At 35.9% G+C, this 25,991-nt stretch overlaps 1 protein-coding gene across 1 annotated transcript in view; it reads right to left on the bottom strand.

The window, feature by feature from the left end:
- LOC149794665 (huntingtin-like) overlaps positions 1-25,991 on the bottom strand; it is a 207,984-nt gene that overhangs the window by 89,409 nt on the left and 92,584 nt on the right. Inside the window, exons 23-33 of the mRNA XM_089964272.1 lie at positions 24,700-24,836; positions 23,762-23,878; positions 19,012-19,134; positions 17,928-18,133; positions 14,193-14,386; positions 10,848-11,076; positions 9,631-9,784; positions 8,602-8,705; positions 5,538-5,613; positions 4,069-4,245; positions 1,301-1,377 (exon numbers count right to left, since the gene is read on the bottom strand). Coding sequence (XP_089820398.1) covers positions 1,301-1,377; positions 4,069-4,245; positions 5,538-5,613; positions 8,602-8,705; positions 9,631-9,784; positions 10,848-11,076; positions 14,193-14,386; positions 17,928-18,133; positions 19,012-19,134; positions 23,762-23,878; positions 24,700-24,836 — 1,594 coding nt within the window. The remainder of the gene's footprint in view (positions 1-1,300; positions 1,378-4,068; positions 4,246-5,537; positions 5,614-8,601; positions 8,706-9,630; positions 9,785-10,847; positions 11,077-14,192; positions 14,387-17,927; positions 18,134-19,011; positions 19,135-23,761; positions 23,879-24,699; positions 24,837-25,991) is intronic.

Raw genomic sequence — 25,991 nt, 5'->3', positions numbered from 1 at the left:
ATGGGGTAAATTGTCATGATTCCAGCATGCCAACCACTGGCCCACCACAACTTCCCAGGGATGTCATAATATATGGGGTAAATTGTCATGATTCCAGCATGCCAACCACTGGCCCACCACAACTTCCCAGGGATGTCTTAATATATGGGGTAAATTGTCATGATTCCAGCATGCCAACCACTGGCCCACCACAACTTCCCAGGGATGTCATAATATATGGGGTAAATTGTCATGATTCCAGCATGCCAACCACTGACCCACCACAACTTCCCAGGGATGTCATAATATATGGAGTAAATGGTATTTAGTGTTTTTAACTGCTTATCTGTAAAGCACAACAGAGTTGTCCCAAAAAGAATTATCCTAACTGAAGAAACTCACTCTTATTTTTAAAACGTTTTTTTAAATAAATCTGGCAAAATATATGCTCTATGTATGACTTTCGAGCCTGTTTCTTTCAATAATTTTTTTTCTGAACAAATTTACATGTAATTAGAACTTTTAAAATGACATCATATTTTATGTCATCTCATATTTCATTACAGCATTAATATGTTCTTTATGCTTAGGATGTGTGACTGCAACAGTTACTAAAATTTCTAAAGATGTACACAGTAGAAAATAAATTAAATAATGTCATGTTGTACTTCACTCCACTTGATACCATTTCATATGCTCTATGTCTCTAATTGCTTATTATGACAGGATTCAGGTTGCAATTGTGTCTGTGTGGAATATATTGGAAAATTTAATTAAAACATCTCCAAAATTGTCATGATAATGTTTCATACTGATACATGTGAAAAAATCAATAATGCAACCAGACATATTGTCTTTACATGTGCACAGACTAACACCAGATGTACCACGTACAGGTTTGTTTACACCAGATGTACCATACAGGTTTGTTTACACAAGATGCACCACATACAGGATTGTTTACATAATTACCAACTCTGTCAATGCTGATAGTCAGTACACTAAACCATTTACAGCTGTAAACACTTCAGTCTTCTTGGGACAGCTTATTTAATAAAATTGCCAATTAATATTTTCCAAAAACTTTTAGCCATAATTTAAACTACTATGTTTTCCATGATTATTTTCATTATATTTTCATGACACAGACATCTTATAAACATTTAATTTCCATCTTTCATTACCACAATTTGCTGATTTATTGCTAATGACAACTTACAAATAATGCAGGCCACTGACCCTTAAACCTGAATAAAGCCTAATGAAGAAAATATTATTACTGTGGCACATTTCTTCTATTGCATGTTACTTTAATACTAACCGTGTTGTGAGTTTCTGCGTTTTCATAAAAGCCAACAACTTGTCAAGATCCTCTTCTGGAAGTTGATTTTTTGCTTCCTGCAACAAAATGACATCCTAAATGAGAACGTCAGACATCTGTATTTTCTTCCTGGAAACTTTAATGTCATTTAAGAACCACCCTGCCTAATAACTACCATATTTATTATTAATTATGATGACAATCAAGCACCAACCTGCCTAACAGCTACCCCAGGTTATTATTAATTATAATAGCAATCAAGTTGCACCTTGCCCAATAGCTACTACTAGTTATTATTGATTATAATGACAATCATGTACCACCTTGCCTAACAGCTACTAGTTATTATTCATTATAATGACAATCAAGTACCACCTTGCCTAATAGCTACTAGTTATTATTCATTATAATGACAATCAAGTACCACCTTGCCTAACAGCTACCCCTATTTATTATTCTTTATAATCACAATCAAGTACCACCTTGCCTAATAGCTACTAGTTATTATTCATTATAATGACAATCAAGTACCACCTTGCCTAACAGCTACCCCTATTTATTATTCTTTATAATCACAATCAAGTACCACCTTGCCTAATAGCTACTACTAGTTATTATTCATTATAATGACAATCAAGTACCACCTTGCCTAACAGCTACCCCTAGTTATTATTCATTATAATCACAGTCATTTACCACCTTGCCTAATAGCTATTACTAGTTATTATTCATTATAATCACAATCATGTACCACCTTGCCTAATAGCTACCCTTAGTTATTATTAATTATAATCATAATCAAGTAGCACCCTGCCTAACAGCTACCCCAAGTTATTATGAATTATAACGACAATCAAGTACAACCCTCCAAAATGGCTACCCCTAGTTATTATTAATTACCAGGAATCCTGGTACTAATGCTTTCTTCGGTAAAAAGTCATATGCAACACATGAATGTACAAGATTTTCATAAATTGGAACACCAGTTCATTTAAGGTTAAACCTTACCAAATGCTGATATCCACAAAATAAGTAGGACAGAAGCAACAACGTATAATTGCATGACAAATGAAAAACTCAAGACATTAAGCTGATCCATAGAGATATTGCATGATCATGTAAATATACAGTTCATACTGCTGTGTACTGATGTAAATACTGTGATCATTACTGCTGTGTGCTGATGATGCAAATACTGTGATCATACTACTGTGTGTTGAAGTAAATACTGTGATCATACTGCTGTGTGCTGATGTAAATACTGTGATCATACTGCTGTGTGCTGATGATGCAAATACTGTGATCATACTACTGTGTGTTGAAGTAAATACTGTGATCATACTACTGTGTGTTGATGTAAATACTGTGATCATACTGCTGTGTGCTGATGATGCAAATATACAGCTCATACTGCTGTGTTGATGTAAATACTGTGATTATACTGCTGTCTATTGATGATGTAAATACTGTGATCATACTTTGTTGATGTAAAAACTGATCATACTGCTGTGTGCTGATGATGCAAATATACAGTTCATACTGCTGTGTGTTGCTGTAAATACTGTAATCATACTGCTGTCTACTGATGATGTAAATACTGTGATCATACTGTGTGTTGACGTAAATACTGTGATCATACTGCCGTGTGCTGATGATGCAAATATACAGCTCATACTGCTGTGTGTTGATGTAAATACTGTAATCATACTGCTGTCTACTGATGATGTAAATACTGTGATCATTCTGTGTTGATGTAAATACTGTGACTCATACTGCTGTCTATTGATGATGTAAATACTGTGACCATACTGTGTGTTGATGTAAAAACTGTGATCATACTGCTGTGTGCTGATGATGCAAACATACAGCTCATACTGCTGTGTGTTGATGTAAATACTGTGATCATACTGCTGTCTATTGATGATGTAAATACTGTGATCATACTGTGTGTTGATGTAAATACTGTGAATCATACTGCTGTGTATTGATGATGTAAATACTGTGATCATACTGCAGTGTATTGATAATGTAAATACTGTGAGCATACTGCTGTTTTGTGATGATGTAAATACTGTGATCGTACTGCTGTGTTGTGATGATGTAAATACTGTGATCCTACTGTTGTGTGCTGATGATGCAAATACTGTGATCATACTGCTGTGCATTGATGATGTAAATACTGTGATCATATTGCAGTGCTTTGATGATTTAAATATTGTGATCATACTGCTGTGTAGTGATGATGCAAATGCTGTGATCCTACTGCTGTGTACTGATGATGTAAATACTGTGATTATACTGCTGTTCTGTTATGATGTAAATACTGTGATCATAACTGCAGTATGCTGATGATACAAATATATGATCATATACTGATGTGTTACTAATATAGTGATCATACTGATGTGTGCTATATTTTCACAGCAAAAGGAAAAAAATTGAGTAGTACATTAATATAAAAAGAAAACACCAACATTATAAAACAGGAACTTTTTTTGATGAAGCTCCTACCCCTAAATTGTTAATTCAGTAAATAATTATATCAAATGATTGGAAATGTACTGTGCCATTTCAATTCCTATACACAACTGACCCCCATTTCACATGATACAAAAACATGATGAACAAGACTATTAGAGCTGCTACACACATAAATCTTGTTAGTTTTTTTTTCTTCCTGATTCCCTCTTCACTTTAACTTTACTTTAGTGGTTAGTTTATTACCTTGACATACTGTTCAAGACTTTAAGCTTAAGATGCAAACTTACTTCATAGTTCTCTGCAAGGAGCATCTCCACTCTGCGGCAAGCAATCGTGTCACACATCCTTGCCATGGCTAGGTGGTGGGTGTTCAGGAACTTATCTATCAACAATGTCAACAAAGCCCCACTCTGAGACAGGTGTATGGCATCCAGACATTTAAGGGTCCTTTTCACTATTGAGGGCTGAAATGGAACAAAAACTAAAATTAATAATGTACATACACCATAAATTATTCTACAAAAAGTATTAGTATTCTGTATTTGCTTACCATCCCATTTGTCTGTACCCTCTTTTTTCTCTCTCTCCAAAAGCTATGAGAGGACTGCATTCCATTCAGCTCAGATCTGCGGGTGCATTATGTGATGGAATATCTAGGCCTGTGCAGTAATCAGCAGAACATACCACACTGACCCTGATCTGCTGGAGCATTATATTATGCCACATGAAGGTCTAAGATGACTTTGACTTACAAGTGAGTATATACGATAGTTTTACCTGAGAATTAATTTTGTTTCTCACATCTTATAAATTACACCAGGCTGTTCTGCCTTGCTATATACCAAGTAGTTTTTAAAACTTACATTATCTTTAGTATTTTATACAATGAATTTTATTAATTTTTAGTTTTGCTCTGCTCTGACTGCAGAAAAGTTTGCTTGAATAAAAGTGGCAAACATGATCCTCCCTTAAGGACTATTTACATAATCAATATATCTATGTTTCATCACTTCATCAAGTTTGAGCAAGACATAATAACATATACATACTGATACTGGTTATACATGTGACATCTTCACAATCATCTGAATGACTCCTTGATTCTTACGAAAAATGTTTGCCAAAATATTAAAAAGAACTGTATTTTCTATAATTTGGGATACTGGTAATCTTTCTTAATGTAGAATGAATCTCTTTGATGATGTTGTTGTTGTTCTCGTGTTTAACGCCATTTTTCAGCACAAGATAGGCTATACATGGCAGCCAGTATAACTGGTGGAGGAAGAACCCTGGAAAACCCAGGGAAGAACCACCTACCCACGAGAAGCTACTGGCAGGCTTTCCCATGTACCCATGCTAGCCGAGCCTTGGACTCGAACCCACACAGACAGAGGTGAGATGGCAGTGATCCAGAATGGTGATCGCTTTAGACCACTCGACCACTCGGGAATCTGAATCTCTTCGAAGTCAGTACCGTATCAAAAGCATCACAAATTTCATACTATGGTACTTCAAAACAGTTTCTGTTATGAAAATATAAATTCAATGTCTGTTTTCCAATAAGATACCAGTAAGTACAGCTTGTTTTAATTACGTGTTGGGCGATTAATGTACTTTTCCCAACAGTTACCGCATGATCTAGGATCTCAAAACTGGGATGCCACAATTTCAATACACTCCCTTGTCTTCTGCACATCAGGGCTAGGGTTTCTATTGCAAGCCAAAGAAAAAATAAGCGGGATATGTGAATACTAACCTTAAAAACATGTTCACACCTGGCATGGACAGCCTGGATCAGAAGACTACTGGCTGCAGGATTCCTGTGTATAGCACTGAGGAAAATGAAATATCATGCTATTTATACAGAGCTAAGTACAGCATCATATTTAAAATGTTCTTCATGCAAGCTACTGTGAATTAATTCATTGTTGTGAGTATACATTTTCCTAGTTTATTTCCAAATTACATTAGTGTGGGTATTTACATTTTTAGATATGCCACAGGCAGAAATGGCATTTATGGTCAAAGACATTTTAGGTTGAGTATTTAAATTTATGATTTGTTTCAACTATAAAAATCAATTTCCTTTTTATTATGCACATCTTTTGTATAGCTATAAAATAACAATTTTACACACTGCTTTATTTGTCAGAAGGACATTTTTATAGCTTGGTCCTCCTATAATTACATGAGGATATGTTAAATTTAGGGGGACAACGGCAATTTGGGGTGGGAGAATGTCCCCTTGGTGCATTCAATGGCAAATGGCAATTAAAAACTTGACCATTAAGCTTAATCTAAGAACTTTAACACCGACCTCAATCTAGGGTATGAATGCACATTTAGATATATGGATTAACATGCTGACATGCATATGGATGCAGATGTTTCTCATATTTAGCTTCACCAAGTCAGACTCATTAAAAATTGACAGCTCATTAATAAAACAGAATTCACAGCATATTACAGTGAACATGTCACCCAATCAACATTTTCCAGGAGAGCAAGATAATTATTTGTTGATACTGTAAATGTACCAGGCATTTTATTTTACCCATACCAGGATATTAATGTGTAAGAATTAAACACAGTGATATAACAGATCTCAAAGTATCTTTAAAATATTAAATTTAGTTACTTTCCTATTATAAATAGTAGAGGCATCACCAGAACTTTCTTACTGTTATCCTGTGATACACCCTTAATGTGATACATTATACTATGATACTATTATACTGTGATACACTGTACTGGGATCCATTATAATGTGATACACTCTACTGTGATACCTTATATGGTGATACATTATACTTTGATACATTATACTATGATAAATTGTACTGGGATACATTATAATGTGATACATTATACTTTGATACATTACACTGTGATACCTCATAATATGATACATTGGGATGTGATTTATTCTCCTGTGATACTTTATACTGTTATAATTATATAATCCATAATTGCTCAGAAGCTGACAGCTTTTTTATATATACTTGCTAACCACCTTCTCTCCCAGTTTGCAAAAACATGAATTTTGTGAGTAAGAGAGTCTTGTAATATATTTTTTCTGGGCATAATGCATTTGCTTTGGGAATAACTGCACGATGATATTTACATTATGAGCATATCTGATAAAATATTTTCAAGTCAAATGCTTTTAATGCTGTTCACATAATACTGCTCTATAATTTACAACAGTCTGATCAATGTATAGTTAATTCCCATGCACAATTTGTTTTCACCATTTGATGTCATAGCTCTTTATGTAAATATAGAAATATGTGGGCCTAATGGGAGTGCTTGGTGCAATTTCGCATCTGATTATATTTTAATTACACTTCATTTTGGGGGATTCATTTCGTGTTATTTCATTCTTTTGCCTTCAGTACTACATGTACCATGACAACTCCTTCCTTTTAGCAGTTCACTTACTTAACTGCATCTCCTTAGTGAGTTGTATGGTCAGAGTTTATGTCCCTCTTGCAACTACATAGTTGCACCAAACTCTCAATTCTTTATATTTTAAGCTAAACAGATGTATAAAGTTTGATGACTGTGCAGTTGAGTTGCACCAAATTTATGACAAAGTTGTAAATAAGATGTATATATATAATGTATATATCCAAGAAATAAACAATTTACTGTAATTTATTTTAGTTCTATACTGGGTAAATATGTAATGAAGTGTTTTTTATAATAACCCTTTTCCCCAATCTGTCTGATAAAAGAATTCAGGTTAGGATGGACTGTATGATACTTTTTTATCTGGGTTTTCATGATAGCAAAATTCCGTTAGGAACGCACTGTGTGACATTATTTTCTCTGGGCATTTTGGGCCCCTTCTGTTATGACGCGTTTGTATGAAAACATGATACTGTGTGTATAATTGAAAATTACAAGGTCTGTCTTGATCATAAATGTCAAATATATACTGGCATCCTAAGAGTATTTAGAAAAATATTTATTGAAATTGACTATATGGAAACTATCAAATGCGAATGGAGGCTGTTACATATGGCGCAGTTTGCACCAAGACAAGGAAATCTCTGTCATGGGAGACAAATAATATAACTGCTCAACTGTGATTTCTTTGTCTCAGTACAAATAGCAACATGGATTATTTTTCTCACACAAATTTTTCCATTCAAATTGAAAAAACTCAGCACTTTTACAATAAAGCAGATTTAACACATACAATGTTCAATAGATACTAACACTGCCACACATTTTTTTATACAGTTCACATCTTAACTTTTAACTTTCATCATTTCTAAATTGGAAACATTCTTGGTAGCCATTGATATGATACTGGGTACACAGCTCTAACAAAGTGTATAATGATTGTAGTACAATTTTTACGTGTTGGTCTATTCAAGGAGAATTAGAGATCTGTGTTACTGTCATGTATAACTCAGCTTCTACTTGAAAGAGGTGAAATTTTATGACATACTGGTGCTGTAATTGATACTGGTTGTAAAATTATCACATTTTAAAAAAACCTTAATCACCATACCCAGCTGATACTTATGTGAGGAGATTTCTATATCATGATTTTATTTTCTGTTCTGTAAATATGGCAAGTGCTCCTACTACCAGAGCCATGGAATAGCATGTGTACTGATGAACTTTGATTGGTATATCCATTATATAGTCATCCCCAGAATATGATCATCGTGTCTATCTACAGTAACAATTGATCAATAGTGTAACAAAACTGGGGAAACAGAACCAAGCGCAACATGTAGACAAACAAATTTACAGTGTATATGCTCTCCTAAAGGTATACACTTCTGTGAGAAACAATGACTCACCTGATGAAATCATGCACTGGTGATTCCTGGGAAAGCTCTATCAAATCGCTAACATGGTTGATGATGACCCATGTCATGTGCTCAGCATCACTAAGATTCTCACACTGCAAAATAGCAAGATATACTGCACAGTTTAAAATTTATTAAACGAGTTGAATAACTTAATATGCCACAAGCTACTATAATTAAGTATCTTGAATCAAGTCCAGGTACATAAAATCTTTTAGCATACCATATTAATATCTGATTACTTCTGATTGGTGTTAAATATGTAGCACATCAAAAGAATAAACTGAATGCAACATCAGAATCAGTTGTTTGATGATACATATCAGAATCAGCCACTGTTTTCTTACACATTTTTGGACGCTGGCTCCCTGGTATTATATTGGGATGGCTCCTCTGGTCTTATCATGGGCTGACCCCCTGGTCTTATCATGGGTTGGCACCCTAATTTTATCATATGCTGGCTCCCTGGTTTTATCATGGGCTGACCCTTAGTATTATCATAGGCTGGCCCCCTGGTCTTATCATAGGCTGGCCCCAAAGTTTTATCATGGGCCAGCCCCTTTCCTTATCATTCGTTAACCCCCTGATCTTATCATGGAGCTGGCCCTCTAGTCTTATAATGTGTTGGATCCCTGGTCTTATCATGGGTTGACACCTTGGTCTTATCACAGGCCTGGTCATATCATGGGCTGGACCCCTAGTTTTATCATGGGCTGGTTCCCTGGTCTTATCATTAGCTGGCCCCCTAGTCTTCATGAGCTGGACCCTTGGTCTTGTCATGGGCAGGCCCCCTGATCTTATCATGGGCAGGCCCTCTGGTCTTATCATGGGCAGGCCCCCTGGTCTTATCATGGGATGACCCATTGGTCTTATCATGGACTGGCTTCCTAACCTTATGATGGGCTGACCCACCAGTCTTATCACTGGCTGGCCCCCTGTAATAAATAAACTTTATAAGTCAAATGAACAGCTTCATGATTACTGCTTTAAGCTGAATGGAAGTAAGCTGAAGAGTCTTACAGCATAATCGCAGAATAGAATGAGCCCCCCTCTACGTAGTATTTCCAGATTACAGCTGTTTCTCTTGAGTCGAATTGATGTGGCTGATCCTATCTCCTGGTCATCAGTGTCAGTTTCAGCATCTGTCCCAGATGACCCAAGCAATGGAACTGTGCTGTAACATGTAAGTAAGAATTACTGTAATACAACTTTAAACACACAATTTGGATTTATGTTACACATTTTATTTTTGCATTATAGTTTGAAAACAATAACTTGTCCATTTGACCTCTCATCAAAACAAATATTAGGACTAATATCAATGAAAAAAAGATCTAGTGATATGCATATTTTGTGCATAAGATAATTCCTGGACAATATGCAAGCCTCATGCATGCATACCAATACCTAATATGCAAGCAGAACAGGTCTAAATCAACATTCCACTGAAAGGTTGAAGGGACAAGTCATTTTTGACAACATATAACTGAAATTGCTAAAAGATCAACGAAATGTTTGACAGCATGTACCCAAACTTGTTGAAAACAATGAATAGAAAATATTGTCTTTTAAAAACTCAAACTGTTTGTAAAATAATTAAACTGTTGACTTTGTATTTGTTTCTTTAACTTCCATCTCAACAATAAAGTTATTTGTTGATGTCTTCTACTTTATGACAAACCATTTTTTTTGTAATAATTTTACAGGTTGGATTACTAAAATATAAACTGATAAGTGTATTTAATAAAAACTTTTTTATACTGAATAAAATATGAAAAAAGAAAATTTAAATCAATGCCAAACCATAACACTAGTGCAATCATGCCAAGGACATAGGGAAAATGTGATGATGTAACAATCAAACTCCCTATGACATCATCAAAAACATTAAAAAAATTAGGCTATTTTGAAAATATAGCCATTAATGATTACTGATAGAGCAATTCAATACTGTAGTTTCTATTTCAAATATTTCTTACAAACCAGAGCCGAGATTGCAAACAATTACTGTAACATCATTATCATACATTCTTACAATGTCATACATCCACTGTGTTACAACAATGTTTACTCATTGATCAATGAGACAGAAGGTTTCACTTTAAAATTGTTAGGCAAGGAAGCTAAAAAATAGTGAAAAATTGTAAAGATCAATAGGTACTATGTCTGCATTTCAATCAATGAATGAGGTTTAACAGATATTAAGTACAGGAATAACAAAATTGTACATATCCCACCTGCCGGTTGACATGATGTATTTCTGTGGAGTTTGGATGATCTGACTCCAGAAGTATTGGTTGTCAAAGTTGAGCAAAATCAGGATATTACACCACTGAAGTGTCAGAGTGGGATGGGATGAACCAAGCTGGACAAGCTCCCCATTTATCTCTGGTACGCCATGGAAACAGGATGGGGTCTCCTGTCTCAGCAACTTCACAGCAGCAGTTGCAACCCTCCTGAATAACCCTGTTTAAAGCCAAAATCACAAAAGAAGAATATGTTTCACCTGACAGTTCGATTTTTCATTAAAATCTGTACTCAACCTTGTATTTTTTAACAGTTTGGTACAGTTGTGTGCATCTATATTTCATGATCAGTTGTGTGCATCTATAGTTCATGATCAGTATTCAAAAGCAAATTTTCTCATAACCTACCTCATGTTTATACCAAATTTCGGAGTAAAATGTTTCTTTGGGAATACTAACCCAATCATAATGTAACATGTACATCACCACCCTGCAATTCCAGCCAAAAAAGGCATTCACCACGTATTTCAGTTTGTTCTAGCAACAAATATTCTACCGTCATCGACTTGCTGAAATGGAAGTCAGACAGGAGGGGTTCCTGCCCTTGGATAAAAGTACAGGTACCAAACCCATCTGTTTTTAATGGAGCGGATATGCACACTTTCATGGATGTAACTGTGAGGAGGGATTATGAATGTGTGCCAATATAATGATCATTTAAAAATTACTGAAGAAATCTATTTTACTCCAAAAATTGATTTTTTCTTCAAGTAAGTTACCTAGTCATAATAAATCTAAACAAAAGACAAGACGGTAAGAGAGTTAACATCTACTTACCCTGGACCTGGACCTGGCCTGGTCTCCAGTCTCTTAACGTATACAAAGCAACTTCAAATCATGTCAGATATGTGGGCTACGGTTAGCTCAAAGACAAAAAAGGGTAAAATTTAAAAGAGAAAGTTTTTCTTGTTTTGTACATGGACTGCATACTTCGAAAAAGTCCAAAACCTTCATATCTGGAAAATCATCAAATGCATCCCATTGCAAAATGGTTGCCACCATTCTGATTAGTTGACTCTTATAAAATGCAGGCCCATTCTACATCCCTAAGCCATAAAGGTGTGCCTCTTATGAAATACAGGCCCATTCTACATCCTCAAGCCTTAAAAGGTGTGCCTCTTATGAAATGCAGGCCCATTCTACATCCCAAGCCCTAAAGGTGTGCCTCTTATGAAATGCAGGCCCATTCTACATCCTCAAGCCATAAAGGTGTGTCTCTTATGAAATGCAAGCCCATTCTACATCCTCAAGCCCTAAAAGGTTTTCCTCTTATGAAATGCAGGCCCATTCTACATCCTCAAGCCTTAAAAGGTGTGCCTCTTATGAAATGCAGGCCCAGTCTACTGTTATGTATATCTAATTCATTTTGTTAGCTTGACCTCTATCCATTACTGAGGATAGAGTTTTGGATTATGTACGAGGAAATTGAAAATTGTTCTTGTACACAATGGAAACATTACCTGTCTGTACTTAGTGATTTCAAGGAAACTGAAGCTGTTTTTGTCCATTATCAGAAACATTACCTGTCAGTACTGAGTGATTTACAAGGAAACTGAAAACTGTTTTTGTATGCAACAGAAACATGCCTCTCTGTACTTAGTGATTTCAAGGAAACTGAAAACTGTTCTTGTACACAACAGAATCATGCCTGTCTGTACTTACTGTTTTCAAGGAAATTGATAAATGTGTTTGTCCATGTCAGAAACATACTGGTCTGTACTTAGTGAGAAACTGAAAATTGTTCTTGTCTATTATCAGAAACATTTGTGTCTGTAATCCACATCAAAAGAAATTTAAAGAAATGAATTTTACGTTAACCATACAAAAATAAAATAATATAGTACAAGGTGATACATGGAATATGCATTCCAACCACTAGAATGTACCTTACTAGCTACCTTGAAACTTTCCTTCATGTTTTTTTTATCATACTTACAACTTTTTGAATAATGTCTTGCACATTTTTCTACTTTAAAGTGAATTTTCCCCATCCCATTCTCTGGGACGGAAAAAAAATCTGAGCCATGTTTTCTGCCATGATCACTCAAGCATTGTAATAAAGTCCACTGATTGCCTTCTTAATCAACAACTCTATTCATTGGCTTCAACTGTAAATTCCAAGAGAAAGATGAGTGTGTGTGTGTATGATTTAGATTTTGAACGTTTTAAAAAAAATTCAGTCATACTGCTATGATGTCTGCAGTGTGGCAGCTTATAGTGATGTCTAGCACTTGCCCATTGTGCTACAGACATGTTGCAACATGTCCCACCCAGTCACATTATCCTGACATCAAGCTGACCAATCCTAGCAATAACCTCTTAATGCTGAGTGCCTAGCAAGGAAGTTGTTAGTACCATTATTACAAGTTTTTTATATGAATTGGCTGGGGTTTGAACCCATGACCTCCTGCATCCAAGGCAGATGCTCTAACCACTTAGACCACCAGAGCAGCCAAGGGAAAGATGAGCATATTAACTAATGAAATTTATATAAAAACAGCTCACAATTCAATACAACCAATATAGAATAAAGTATTTTTATTAGTTGTAGTTGGTAATGTTATAGACTGGCAATATTGTAAAGCTTTGCTATACCTGTCCATGTAAATCCATTTCTAATTTGGTAAACTGTGCAATAATACAGAGTAAAATGCTTACATCAATGCAGTGGTTCTTAAACCAAAAAAGTGGATCACCATGCTGTTTTGAGTGGGCTACTGAAATCAACTTTAATCATTTGACATTTCCAACCTATGTGGTTTTTTAGCATTCAATGGGTCATGAGGCTAACACCACAAACCTATTCTGAGTTGCAGCCCAAAAAGATTAAGAACCACCGCTTTAATGAATCACTTGTATCCTAAGCATAGGTTCATTTCAAATGGACATAAATAGCAACAGTCCACAGGAAATGGTCAGTGCAATCAAACACAATAGAAATTTCTGCAAATTGAACCCAAGCCTTACCCAAACATATTTTTAAAAGGAGAAAAAAAAAAAACAAGCAGCTCTGACATATCCTTTTGTGATGACAAACAACTGCATTTTGTAATATCGGCTAAAAATTTACTTATCTATGGAAAAGGAAATTTGCAAACTTTGCAAGTCCAGGACCAGTATGTCCACCTTGGACCATGTATTTCAACAACTCTTTCATCCTTTCTTTTCTCAACTAAATCATTAATCAACAATTATGAGAAGATATAAGAATCCAGAACAGTGCAAGGAGTACACTTTACAAATACAGGCAAGCAAAGTAGTTAAGATAAACCTAACCTGACTGAAACATGTGGGTGATGTACATAAGCAGGTGTGCCAACAACTGAGCTAAAAATTCTCCTCCGGCCTTCCCATCTCCTTTTCTTGTTCCTCCTCCAACTTCCTCTCCTCCTCCTTCTCGATAAGACCTTGGACGCATAATCTCCTGGTTGATCAGGACAGCAGCCTTCCCAACTGCCTGCAGTAGGAACCTGTGAAATAAGACGGACTTATATTACCAACCTGTACAACATGACATCTTTCTAGTTGTTCATTCTGCAGCAACCAATATGATAGTCTGTTTTAGACTCCTAATTCCCATATTGCAAACAACACAGTTCTTGACATATCTCTTCTTTGCTGGCATAAAAAGAAAATAGTGTTTTCAGGGTTAAAACTAATTTTAATTATGTAATACTTACCTCCTATTACTGCACTGCTATATTTTTTCCTTGTACAAGTCTCCACTCCATGGAGATTATTTCCTCCTAGTAACAGGACGTGTAGAATACATAAAGGAAGAGAAGAAAAAAAAACACCAAAAAACGCTCCCAAAACGATGTCAGTCAACTTTCAACAATTGGATATTTTGTCCTTCTTTGACCCAAACTGGTAGGCATTATGTATTACTAAACCAAAAGTAGTTTCCACCCATGCACCCACAGCACATTTTAATAGCAGTAATACATAACCTGCTATTGATGTGTTCTTGAATTTAGCAACCCACAAGGAGGCCGATTGTCTAAAAAAATTTTTCAAAGTGAACTTACCTTTACTGTCAGCAGGGTGTTCAACTTACCTTTATTGTCAGCAGGGTGTTAAACATAGCTTTTTGCTGTCATCAGGGTGTTCAACTTAACTTTGCTGTCATCAGGGTGTTCAACATAGCTTTGATGTCATCAGGGTGTTCAACACAGCTTTGATGTCATCAGGGTGTTCAACTTACCTTTACTGTCAGTAGGGTGTTCAGTGGGAGCTTGGAGAAGTCTTGACAACTTGTTGGGCTGATAAAATTGGGCCCAAAGCATGAATGTCCTCACTTTGGTGAAAAGCAGATATGCCCATTACCAACCATGGAAATTACTGACAAAGTGGTAAAAATTCATGTTTCTATCAAACTTTGTGATTGCACCAAATAAAAATTCCATTTGGAAGCCAGAAGAATGATAAAATCATTTAAAAACATTACATTATATGTCAATGTGCAGTTATATAACACTATTTACAGACACATCTCTGTGCATGCATTGAATTGTCCTCCAAACTGGTACAGGCTCCTTTCAGCTTTGCCAAAAGATCCTTTTCCAAAATTGTTTCCATATGGCTAAGATTGAACTCGGTTTTTTTTACACCCCATGGCTCCATTCTCAGCTGTCTCATTTTTTTGGATGGAATTTTGTACCTTTAAAACATGAATGACACCTTTTTTCTATAAAATGATGAATTTAAATAAATTTGATTCCATTTAGCCTTCAGATTGAGCTTAAAATCATTTGTCCGACATTTTAAAGTCAAGGCACACAGTAAAGGTTTATAGAAACACTGCTGATCATAGCTCACAAGTAAATACAAATGTTGTTGTTGTTGTTGTTGTGGGGTTTAACGCCATTTTTCGGCACAAGATAGGCTATACATGGTGGCCAGTATTAATAGTGGAGGAGGAACCTGGAAAAAGCCCAAAAAGAACCACCAACCCATGAGAAGCTACTGGCAAGCTTTCTCATAAACCCACACTGGCCAAACCTGAGACTCAAACCCACACAGACAGAGGTGAGATGGCAGTGATCTGTAACAGTAAACACTTTAGACCACTCGGGGCCCCAAACACAAATGTTGCAGAAATCTAATTTGAAGAAAAAAACAAAAAAAAAACAACACAGTACATCATGAATAAAACACAATCAAGTGAAATGAAACACTTCAAATAATGGCGCAAAACTGACCACATGAATTACTGGAAAAAACTGGGAAGGAACGAAACAAACTGTTCTGATTATAATGGCATGTTATATGCCAGAAAATGGTCTTATGTTGCAAATTACTATAAAGACAGGAAAGGACCAATATCACTAGTTGCATGCCGGAAACTGATATGTTATAAATTACCGGAACAGACTTGAAAGGACCAAAAATACTCGCAAATGGCTTCAACTTCCACCTTTTTCATTTTTTAAAACAATTCATGATTTTCATATATAGTGGTGTGATTTCTGAACAGGCTCAGCAACTCAGGACATTCAAGCCAAAATTTACACAACGGACATCTCTGATTAAAGGAAGGAAAAAAATGGGCTGTGAGATCTTGATCATCTCCAGCACAGATACAAATGAGACTAGCTATTCAATAGGAAAAGGAGTAACAGAAGGTAATCATCAAAGAACTGGAGGATGGGTGCTTCTATGGACACTAAATAATCTGCTGTTATACCCATCACAGTGGTGAAGGCTATGGGAGGGGAAGCTACAGTGAACAAAAGAGCCCTGATTTTGAATTATCTCCTGTTCCAGACAAAACTGCTAGAGTTTCAAATATAGGCATCCTGAAGCTGTATGGAGTCAACCAAGTCATTTGGCCTGATGGTGTTCTTGAGTCAAATGGATGCTTCCATCAAGAAATCTCTTTCAAAATAAACTTGTTCACTGCATAAAGATCAATGAGTAGAAATTAGTTCCCTTTCCATGAACCTGGAAAATCAAAGAATAAAACCCCAACTTTTTATGTTCATTACCATCTCTGCTGCACCCCTCCATAGAAAGTTTACACCTCTCCCCAAAAAGATACAAGGTGGGATTGATGGAACCAAATAGACAAAGAAGCAAGGAACCTCCCTCCTTTATTGTAAACTGGACATGTGCATGAAGATAGGCTCAATCTACTGAAACAATGAATAGAGGGGGACATAACATGTGACAGTGCTATTCACTAGGAATTATTTGCTTCCCTCCTTTAGGAATGGAAATGATCTGTAAACATCCTACTCTGACCCCTCTAGCCACCTCATGTTAAGAAAAATGGGGAGAAAGGAGTTTTAGACTGGGTCTTAAATTTCTGTTGGTTCCCCTGCTTAAAACACTTAGGTTCCTTCTTTTGAGCCATAAAATAACTGTGACTTTCAGGTAAGTCTCATACCTCGTAAGGCCAAGGGCAACAAACAGGACAGCCATCTGTGCATAAACACAGTACATGCTAAGTAGCGTTTTCTTTGAGCTACAGATATCTGCTGACATGTGCAATTTCAATCTGTGCGAATCAAGCATTAGTGTGATTTTATATGAATTTTTTTTTTGTGTGAAGACTAAAATAATAAAATTATTGTCTAAAGCAAACAAATTAGGATTTGTAAATGACTAAAATGAATGGTATTAAAGTCAATCGAATTACACATTTTTCAAAGAAAATTAAAGGGAGTGCATTCTGAGTTACATGATCTTGATTTAAGCGACAAATCGTGGCAATTCAACTATTGCATAATGCTGAAATGAAATACAAGAAATAATCAAATGGAACAAGAATTAGGAAGGTAAAGATTGAACCAACTTGGTTTCCATCATAGGACTGGTGATCTTTAGACATGTAAAATTACACTAACATCATTATGTATGTGATACAAGCATAATAACAAACATATTTATCATTAAAATATAGATCTAATCCTACTACTTACTGTACATTATTTTATGTAGTTAAATGATTTGCAAAATCCTGATAAAATAAAAGCATGTAATCAATTCTTACAACTGATGGGAACCTACCATGCAAACATTTCCTCAGGCCCAAGTGCTGACACAAATGACTTGTCTTTATCGCTTAACTCTGTTGCCTGCAACTTGAAAACATTCACCTTCAGGCCAATTTCTTGCAGTCTGGATAGAATGACTTCCTCCTTCGACTGTACCATAAGGACTCGTAGGACTGACAACAACAGGCAAATCCAACGCTCCAAACAATGACTGGATGTCTGCAGTATAAAACTATTAGTTAAAAGGTATTGCAAACTGATAGCAACAGGTACATCTGAGGCTTCGGACAATGGCCAGATGTCTACAGTACAAAATTATTAACTACATGGTAGTGCAGACTGGCAAAACTATCAGACACGAGGTAGTGTTGATGTTTATACTATTAATCTACACAAGACAATACAGCTTGTGAACACTTACCTTAAACTAAATAAGCATTTTGCAGAACATGGTGTTTCAACTTTCATCTGTGTAATTATATATATCCCTTCATGTTAACAATGATGATAACATTGTTATTTGTTGCAGTTGCCACAGAAAAAGTGTCACCATGTTTATGCAGATATTTTTACATGCATCATCCAAACAAGTCTTAAATTCATAACATTTTCAGTACAAACCAGGCTTCTCAAATCTAAATATATTTAAAATCTTGGATGGGGTGAATTAAGCAGTGAGTCAGGATAAGTATATAAAAATTATTTAAACCAAAATGAAAACTTTGAAAACTGAATATACCAGTCCACGCTATAAAAATTTTACCTTTGGCCCCATTCCTCCAATCCATATCCAGAATCAGAAACTCAATGCCATCTACTTGTCTTCCTAAAACATCCTACTAAATATGATCTCTCTATCAAATGGCACAGAGAAGCTCAAATTACGTGGAGAAACAAGATGAATGATGGATGAAAGAAGGATGGGCATGACCTATCAAAACATATCCACAAACATGAATATAACAGCCACTAAATTACTGGATTAAGCAAGCATTTTTGTTAGCCAAACAACTAGAATAGAAGGAAATATGCTCAGTCTGTTTTAAAATGAGCAATGGCAGAAACAACTTCAGTGTCCCTGGTAGCAATCCACTTACCGTGTCTACAGGACAGGAGAAAAGTGTTTTCAGTAGGATATCCACAGGCCTGAAAACAATGGGAGCCACTGATTCAAACAGTCTGTGCAGCACATCTAAACCCTTCTGATTCTCCAAACTGATCTGAAATTCATATATAAAATTTCTAAGGCCCACACGTCTTATAAACCAATTTTTACTGAAAGCCACATCCTCATTCATTGACCATTTCACTTTTTCCCCCTCTTGTGTCAATAGCCTAAAATGTATCATTTATTGGAAATTTCTTTCCATTTCACTTAAACAGCCAATATAATATTAAATAATATTTTACTATCTTAAAAACAATTAGTGATGACGATATACTATAACGAGTGATGAGAACAATGACAAGTGTTTCTCAAAACTAAATTGCTATATAAAAAAAGCATGGCCACTATGAAAACACTTAATTCTTCCGTGCTTCTATTATAAGTAAGGATCTTAGAGAATATCAAAGGCTACTCATGATTCAACATACTTGGGGATATTAGAGTATATCAAAGGCTACTCATGATTTAACGTACTTGGGGATCTTAGAGTATATCAAAGGATGCTCATGATTCAACGTACTTGGGGATATTAGAGTATATCAAAGGCTACTCATGATTCAACGTACTTGGGGATCTTAGAGTATAACAAAGGCTACTCATGATTTAACGTACTTGGGGATCTTAGAGTATATCAAAGGCTACTCATGATTCAATGTACTCGGGGATCTTAAAGTATATCAAAGGCTACTCATGATTCACCATACTTGGGGATATCAGAGTTTATCAAAGGCTACTCATGATTTAATGTACTCGGGGGGTATTAGAGTATAACAAAGGCTACTCATGATTTAACGTACTTTGGGATCTTTGAGTATATCAAAGGCTACTCATGATTCACCATACTTGGGGATCTTAGAGTATATCAACAGCTACTCATGATTCAATGTACTTGGGGATCTTTGAGTATATCAAAGGCTACTCATGATTTAACATACCTGGGGATATTAGAGTATATCAAAGGCTACTCATGATTCAACATACCTGGGGATATTAGAGTATATCAAGGCTACTCATGATTCAACATACTTGGGGATCTTAGAGTATATCAAATGCTACTCATGATTCAACGTACTTGGGGATATTAGAGTATATCAAAGGCTACTCATGATTTAACGTACTTGGGGATCTTAGAGTATATCAAAGGCTACTCATGATTCAACGTACTCGGGGATATTAGAGTATATCAAAGGCTACGCATGATTTAACGTACTTGGGGATGTTAGAGTATATCAGAGGCTACTCATGATTCAATGTACATGGGGATATTAGAGTATATCAAAGGCTACTCATGATTCACCATACTTGGGGATCTTAGAGTATATCAAATGCTACTCATGATTCAATGTACTTGGGGATCTTAGAGTATATCAAAGGCTACTCATGATTCAACATTGGGGATCTCAGAGTATATCAAAGGCTACTCATGATTCAATGTACATGGGGATATTAGAGTATATCAAAGGCTACTCATGATTCACCATACTTGGGGATCTTAGAGTATATCAAAGACTACTCATGATTCAACATACTTGGGGATATTAGAGTATATCAAAGGCTACTCATGATTCAACGTACTTGGGGATATTAGAGTATATCAAGGGCTACTCATGATTCAACATACTTGGGGATATTAGAGCATATCAAAAGCTACTCATGATTCAACGTACTTGGGGATATTAGAGTATAACAAAGGCTACTCATGATTCAACGTACTTGGGGATATTAGAGCATATCAAAGGCTACTCATGATTCAACATACTTGGGGATATTTGAGTATATCAAAGGCTACTCATGATTCAACATACTTGGGGATATTAGAGTATATCAAAGGCTACTCATGATTCAACATACTTGGGGATATCTGAGTATATCAAAGGCTACTCACAATTCAACGTACTTGGGGATATTAGAGTATAACAAAGGCTACTCATGATTCACCATACTCGGAAATCTTAAAGAGATTCACCATACTCGGAAATCTTAAAGAGTATATCAAAGGCTACTCTTGATTCAATACACCTGGGGATATTAGAGTATATCAAAGGCTACTCATGATTCAACGTACTTGGGGATATTAGAGTATATCAAAGACTACTCTTGATTAAACATGTGTTGGTAAAGTTGATTCTGATTTGTACAAGAAGTACATACAAATAGAACAGCTAAAGAAAAAAAAACAATTGAACATAAGGGTTTGAAATTATATCAATAAAACTGCCTTTATGAAGTATGATCTAAATGTATAACCTCCATGGATACTTACAACAGAAATTTTTGGTCGGGCAAAACCCCCCACTAATGATGTCAGTTCAAGCATTGATTATGTGAGTACTATATTCTGCATCAACTTGGAATCATTTCAAAACCATGCTGACTGACTTTACATTATGGGAATGACATGTTTACTGCTACAGTGCTGTTACCAATGTTCAGAACATCAACAATGCATGTGTTCGATCGTGTGTGTAGTACCAATCTGATGAAAAAAAGATACTGGAACTGGGCTTCCTAAGAGAAAAAGCTTGGACTCTGTCTGATGATGACCATAGATTTAGTTCTTTTAATGAGCATGAGAGGTGATAATATATACAGAGGCTATGATCTTACTCACAGACAGTGGTGGTGGGAACTCAGATGGGGAGAAGCTTCGGTTGTCCTCATCTGGCATCACTTCAAAGTCTGTGTGTAACTAATCCAGAAGCCTGCTAGAAGTGCCCCAGCCTTTGGGTGTAATATGATATTTCCTCACCAGATATGCCAACTTCACCAGGTCCTAAAGACTGATAAATCAGCCTCTCACCCTTGATGACATTGATTTTCAGTTCAGGGGCTGATATCACCTATTCATTTCAAGCTGCAACAATCTGCAGAAAATTTTGGCTGCATACATCGGTGTACATTTTATACATTTACCGGTATTTCTCGAAGCTGTGTAGCTATTGTTGGCTGAAGGGTTCTTTTGGTGACATAGACATTATGTTTTCAGAGCAAATCCTATGTTTGATGACTTTTAAATCCAAGTGAAATAGCAAAACCATCTGTCCTGTGGCCATTTTGAATTTCACGCTAGATATGGCTGTTACCAATTACCAGTATGTGTCTCAAGTGTACACAGGAATGTTCCTAAAAGATTTGCATACAGAACAATTGCACATTTTAAAAAATAGGTGACATCAGACCCATATATCATCCATCAGCATCAACAGAGATTTGGGGGGCTGATTTATTGGAGTACAGGCCCTCCTGCTGGACTGGCAGTCAGACAACTAACAAGGTATGTGTTGCTGGTATGTATACCTGTCAAAACTAATGGACTAGTTATACCAGACCCCGTATGGTTTTATATACAATAGGAAGGTAGACAGGGTGTGGTACAGTATATCAATGCAATTGTCCCTGGTCACTACGTGGTATTTATTGCCATACAGATTGTTGGACTGGATAGCGGGCAAGCAGAATGACAGCTGATATCAACGATGACTTGTTGTGATGTCGGTGTAATGGCCCCTGGCACCCATACTTACGAGCATGATGGCCACACTCAGGTGTGCATAGGCCATTATGTCTGTCATGGAATATGCCCCACTACAACTGACAAGGTTTGGTTTTGGATACAGACTTGGGTTGCTGCTATCTGTTGACTTTGATTTCAACCATCTATTTTCAAAACTCTCTACAACAATGTGGGCTACATTCCATTTGAATACACAATGAAAACACTTGAAAATAAAGCTGAAGTACATTCGGTATAGGCAAGACATGTGTCATGATTGTCTTCGCTGATTTAAAACTTACTGCACTGAGAATACATTGCTGTCGCTGTTTATCTCAAAAGTAAAAAAAAAAAATGAAATAACAATTGAAAGTGTCAATAAAATCAATAACTGCACCAGATATACACTCAAATGAGAAATTCAACCATTGTTTTCAATTAAAATGCACATGCTGCAAATATAAACTTAAGTCCACAAATTGTGAAAAATGTGCATAAATATCTACAATAACTTAAACATGATGTTGCAAATCAACATATATTCAAAAATAATCCTACCAACACTTTGCAGAACCCTTATTTAACAGTACTTCCCCATACTTATTGACTGATGAGAAGAATTAGAAATTGTCCTGATGGATATCTGCAGGTGCTGTGGTACAATAATACTCATAATGTAGTGAAAGCTTCAACTTGCAAACATCAATTTACAGGTATCCACCTAGTGGTGAAAGGGGGTGACAATTCGGAAGAGTATCTTCTCTCTGTATATGTATAGAGAGAAAAAAATTAACATTGTCTTGGAGGGCTGGATACAAGATATAGAGGAATCTATTTCCAATGTTAATATGATTAAGACTGTTTTCAACAGAGATATGCCATTCTTTTTGTTTTCATTTATCATTCATCATTCTGTGTTCTGTATGTTGCATTTGATCTCACCTGTCCTGAAAATGCAGTCACTACATTTGTTTTCATTCTGTATTTCATTTGCATTCATTCTACATTTCATTTGCATTGTTTTCATTTTACTGGAAATATCACAAGTTTCTGGGTCTATAAATGAAACTAAAAACATTAGTATTGTGAATCTGGGTGAAACACTAAATGTATATATATTTTCATTGACAAGGCAAAGTCCATATGTCCAATGCAACAGTTTCTATCCCCAATGCATACTACTGACCTGTTGCTTGGCCAGGGCTGGGAGTAAAATATCAGTAACCTGTCTGGACAAACGTTTCCACCGCTCTTCACTCTCACGGTGACACTGCTGCAATACTATCACAAACATGTCCAGTGCCTAAAAATGGTAAATACAAGCAATCAAAAATGAAATTCATCTTTTATATGAATGAAGGACACTTAATTTTTATGATAAATAACAATAAACATTAGTACCAAAGTTTGCAAAGTTAACATGGCATATGAATTTGCTAAAAGGTAAATAATATGATGCAGAGTAATATACCTCTAGTTAATTACAGAATGCATGTTGCTAGTGTGATAGAGCATGCCCTAAGAAACAGTCCTACCATGTTTAATCAAAACAGCTCAGGACAAGAAGCTGCAAATTTGTTTTCCATTTTAGTTGCTACAGAAGCCATGATGTTGCTTGGGGAGTCACCCCAAACACAAACATTCCTACTCTGTCTGAATGTATTTGGCCCAATGGTGTTTTAGATGAAACTGAAAATAGCACTGTTCAAAGATGATATAAGATGGACACCAGATGCATGGTCACATAATAAGCTCATTTGGCTTTATGACCTGGTTGTGCTAACAAGACTCTGCTGGAGTGAAGGAAGAATGGACACATGGATATGAGGATTCCCATACATCCCTATGATGGACAAATGAGGTGGCTGACCTGGGTTGATTCAGGTGGGTATTGAACAGAATGGCCTTTGAATTACAAGTCTGATGTTCTACCAAGTTGCTACTGCACTGAAAGGGAATATGGTTGCCTATTCAAAGTTTGTAATTTTCCCTTTATTCTTTTACTTGCTTCAGTCTCTTATGTTGTAGCTCATAAAGCCAGCATCAAAGTGCATTAGAGTACTTTGCATCAGTTGCTGTTAAATGTGATGCATTCAATTTAAAGTGTCACTTTATCTTCTTCACCTGATGATATTGTATCAGTCGCAGCAACATTGAGACCACCACTTCCCTCTGTGTCTCCAGATCCTTGCTGATGTCACTCTTGTTTGAACCTCTCAACAAAAACAGGTCATAGACTATGGGCTGTAAAGCTGGGATGGCTGGAAAAATATGAAACTATGTTTAAACTTTAAGCCATGTAGCACTAATACATCTTAAACACTCTTTTTTTTGCCAATCAATTGTGTATAATGAAAGTGTATAAGCGCATTTAACAAAAGGATTTCACTGAGTACACAATTCAGTGAAATGTACACGTGTTACCTGCCATCACAATAGTCAAGAAAACAATCTCAAAAAGCATCCATTCTATTGCTTCCATTCGGTATATTACCTCCACAATCAAGATGCCTAAATGAAATTTGTCTGGCCCTTGGAAAGCCAGTTATGGACAAGAGTTTCTGCCCTATTGATACAGAAAGGGAAAGAGGAATTTTCATCTTTTAGTAGGGCTGGATTTGAGAGGTAGCAGGCTAGTATTCCTAATGTAATATGATTGGGGAAAGTACTTGATGGAGAAAACAGTTAGGGAGTATGATAGAAGAAATTCAATACAATGAAGTTTTTAGACGTACATTTTACATTGTATCATTTAATCATTTTAATTTTAGCATGGTTATATGTAGATGACCTGGTTACATTTTCATGCCATTACAGCAATTGTTTTACTTATTCACGAAATTTTAGGACTTTCAGACATTTAAAAAAAATATTAGCACAGTGAAACAAAATCCACCCGAGAAATGCATATGTATAGATGTAGTGGGATGAAAGTTACATCAGCAGAATACTGGCTACATACTGCCAGTTAAAATGTGAAATTATTAAAATGTAAGATGAAGAACTGCAACAAAACTGAACTTTTAGGAAGATAATGCATTAAAAAAATACATGTAATTCAGCAAGAAAAAAAGGCAAAGATGTTAAAGCTCTGTCAAAGGTATGGAAAATAAAAGATGAATGTAAGAAATATGACTTTCTTACAATTCTTATAAAGACAGCAGTCACTTTTATTTTCTTTGGTGTTACATCATCATAGTTTCTAAACTGAGTTCATTAAAAAAACTTCTGCCACATGGGCTGTTAGATGATTCACTCAATATAAATGTGTTCCAAAGTCAGTCAACACTGGTATGGGATGCACTTTGGTTCACATTCACCTGCTGGAGGTATCCGTGAATCCGTATGTGTGTCATAACTGTAATTGGCACAATAGCTCCTTATCTCTGTGATTTGTTTTCTTATGAGGGATAACA

The sequence above is a fragment of the Sinohyriopsis cumingii genome, chromosome 7 (assembly GCF_028554795.1).
Source record: "Sinohyriopsis cumingii isolate HCF-2022 chromosome 7, ASM2855479v2, whole genome shotgun sequence".
Classification (NCBI taxonomy): Eukaryota; Metazoa; Mollusca; class Bivalvia; order Unionida; family Unionidae; genus Sinohyriopsis; species Sinohyriopsis cumingii.
The sequence above is the reverse complement of the archived record's forward strand: the minus strand, read 5'-3'. Positions and strand labels throughout refer to the sequence as shown.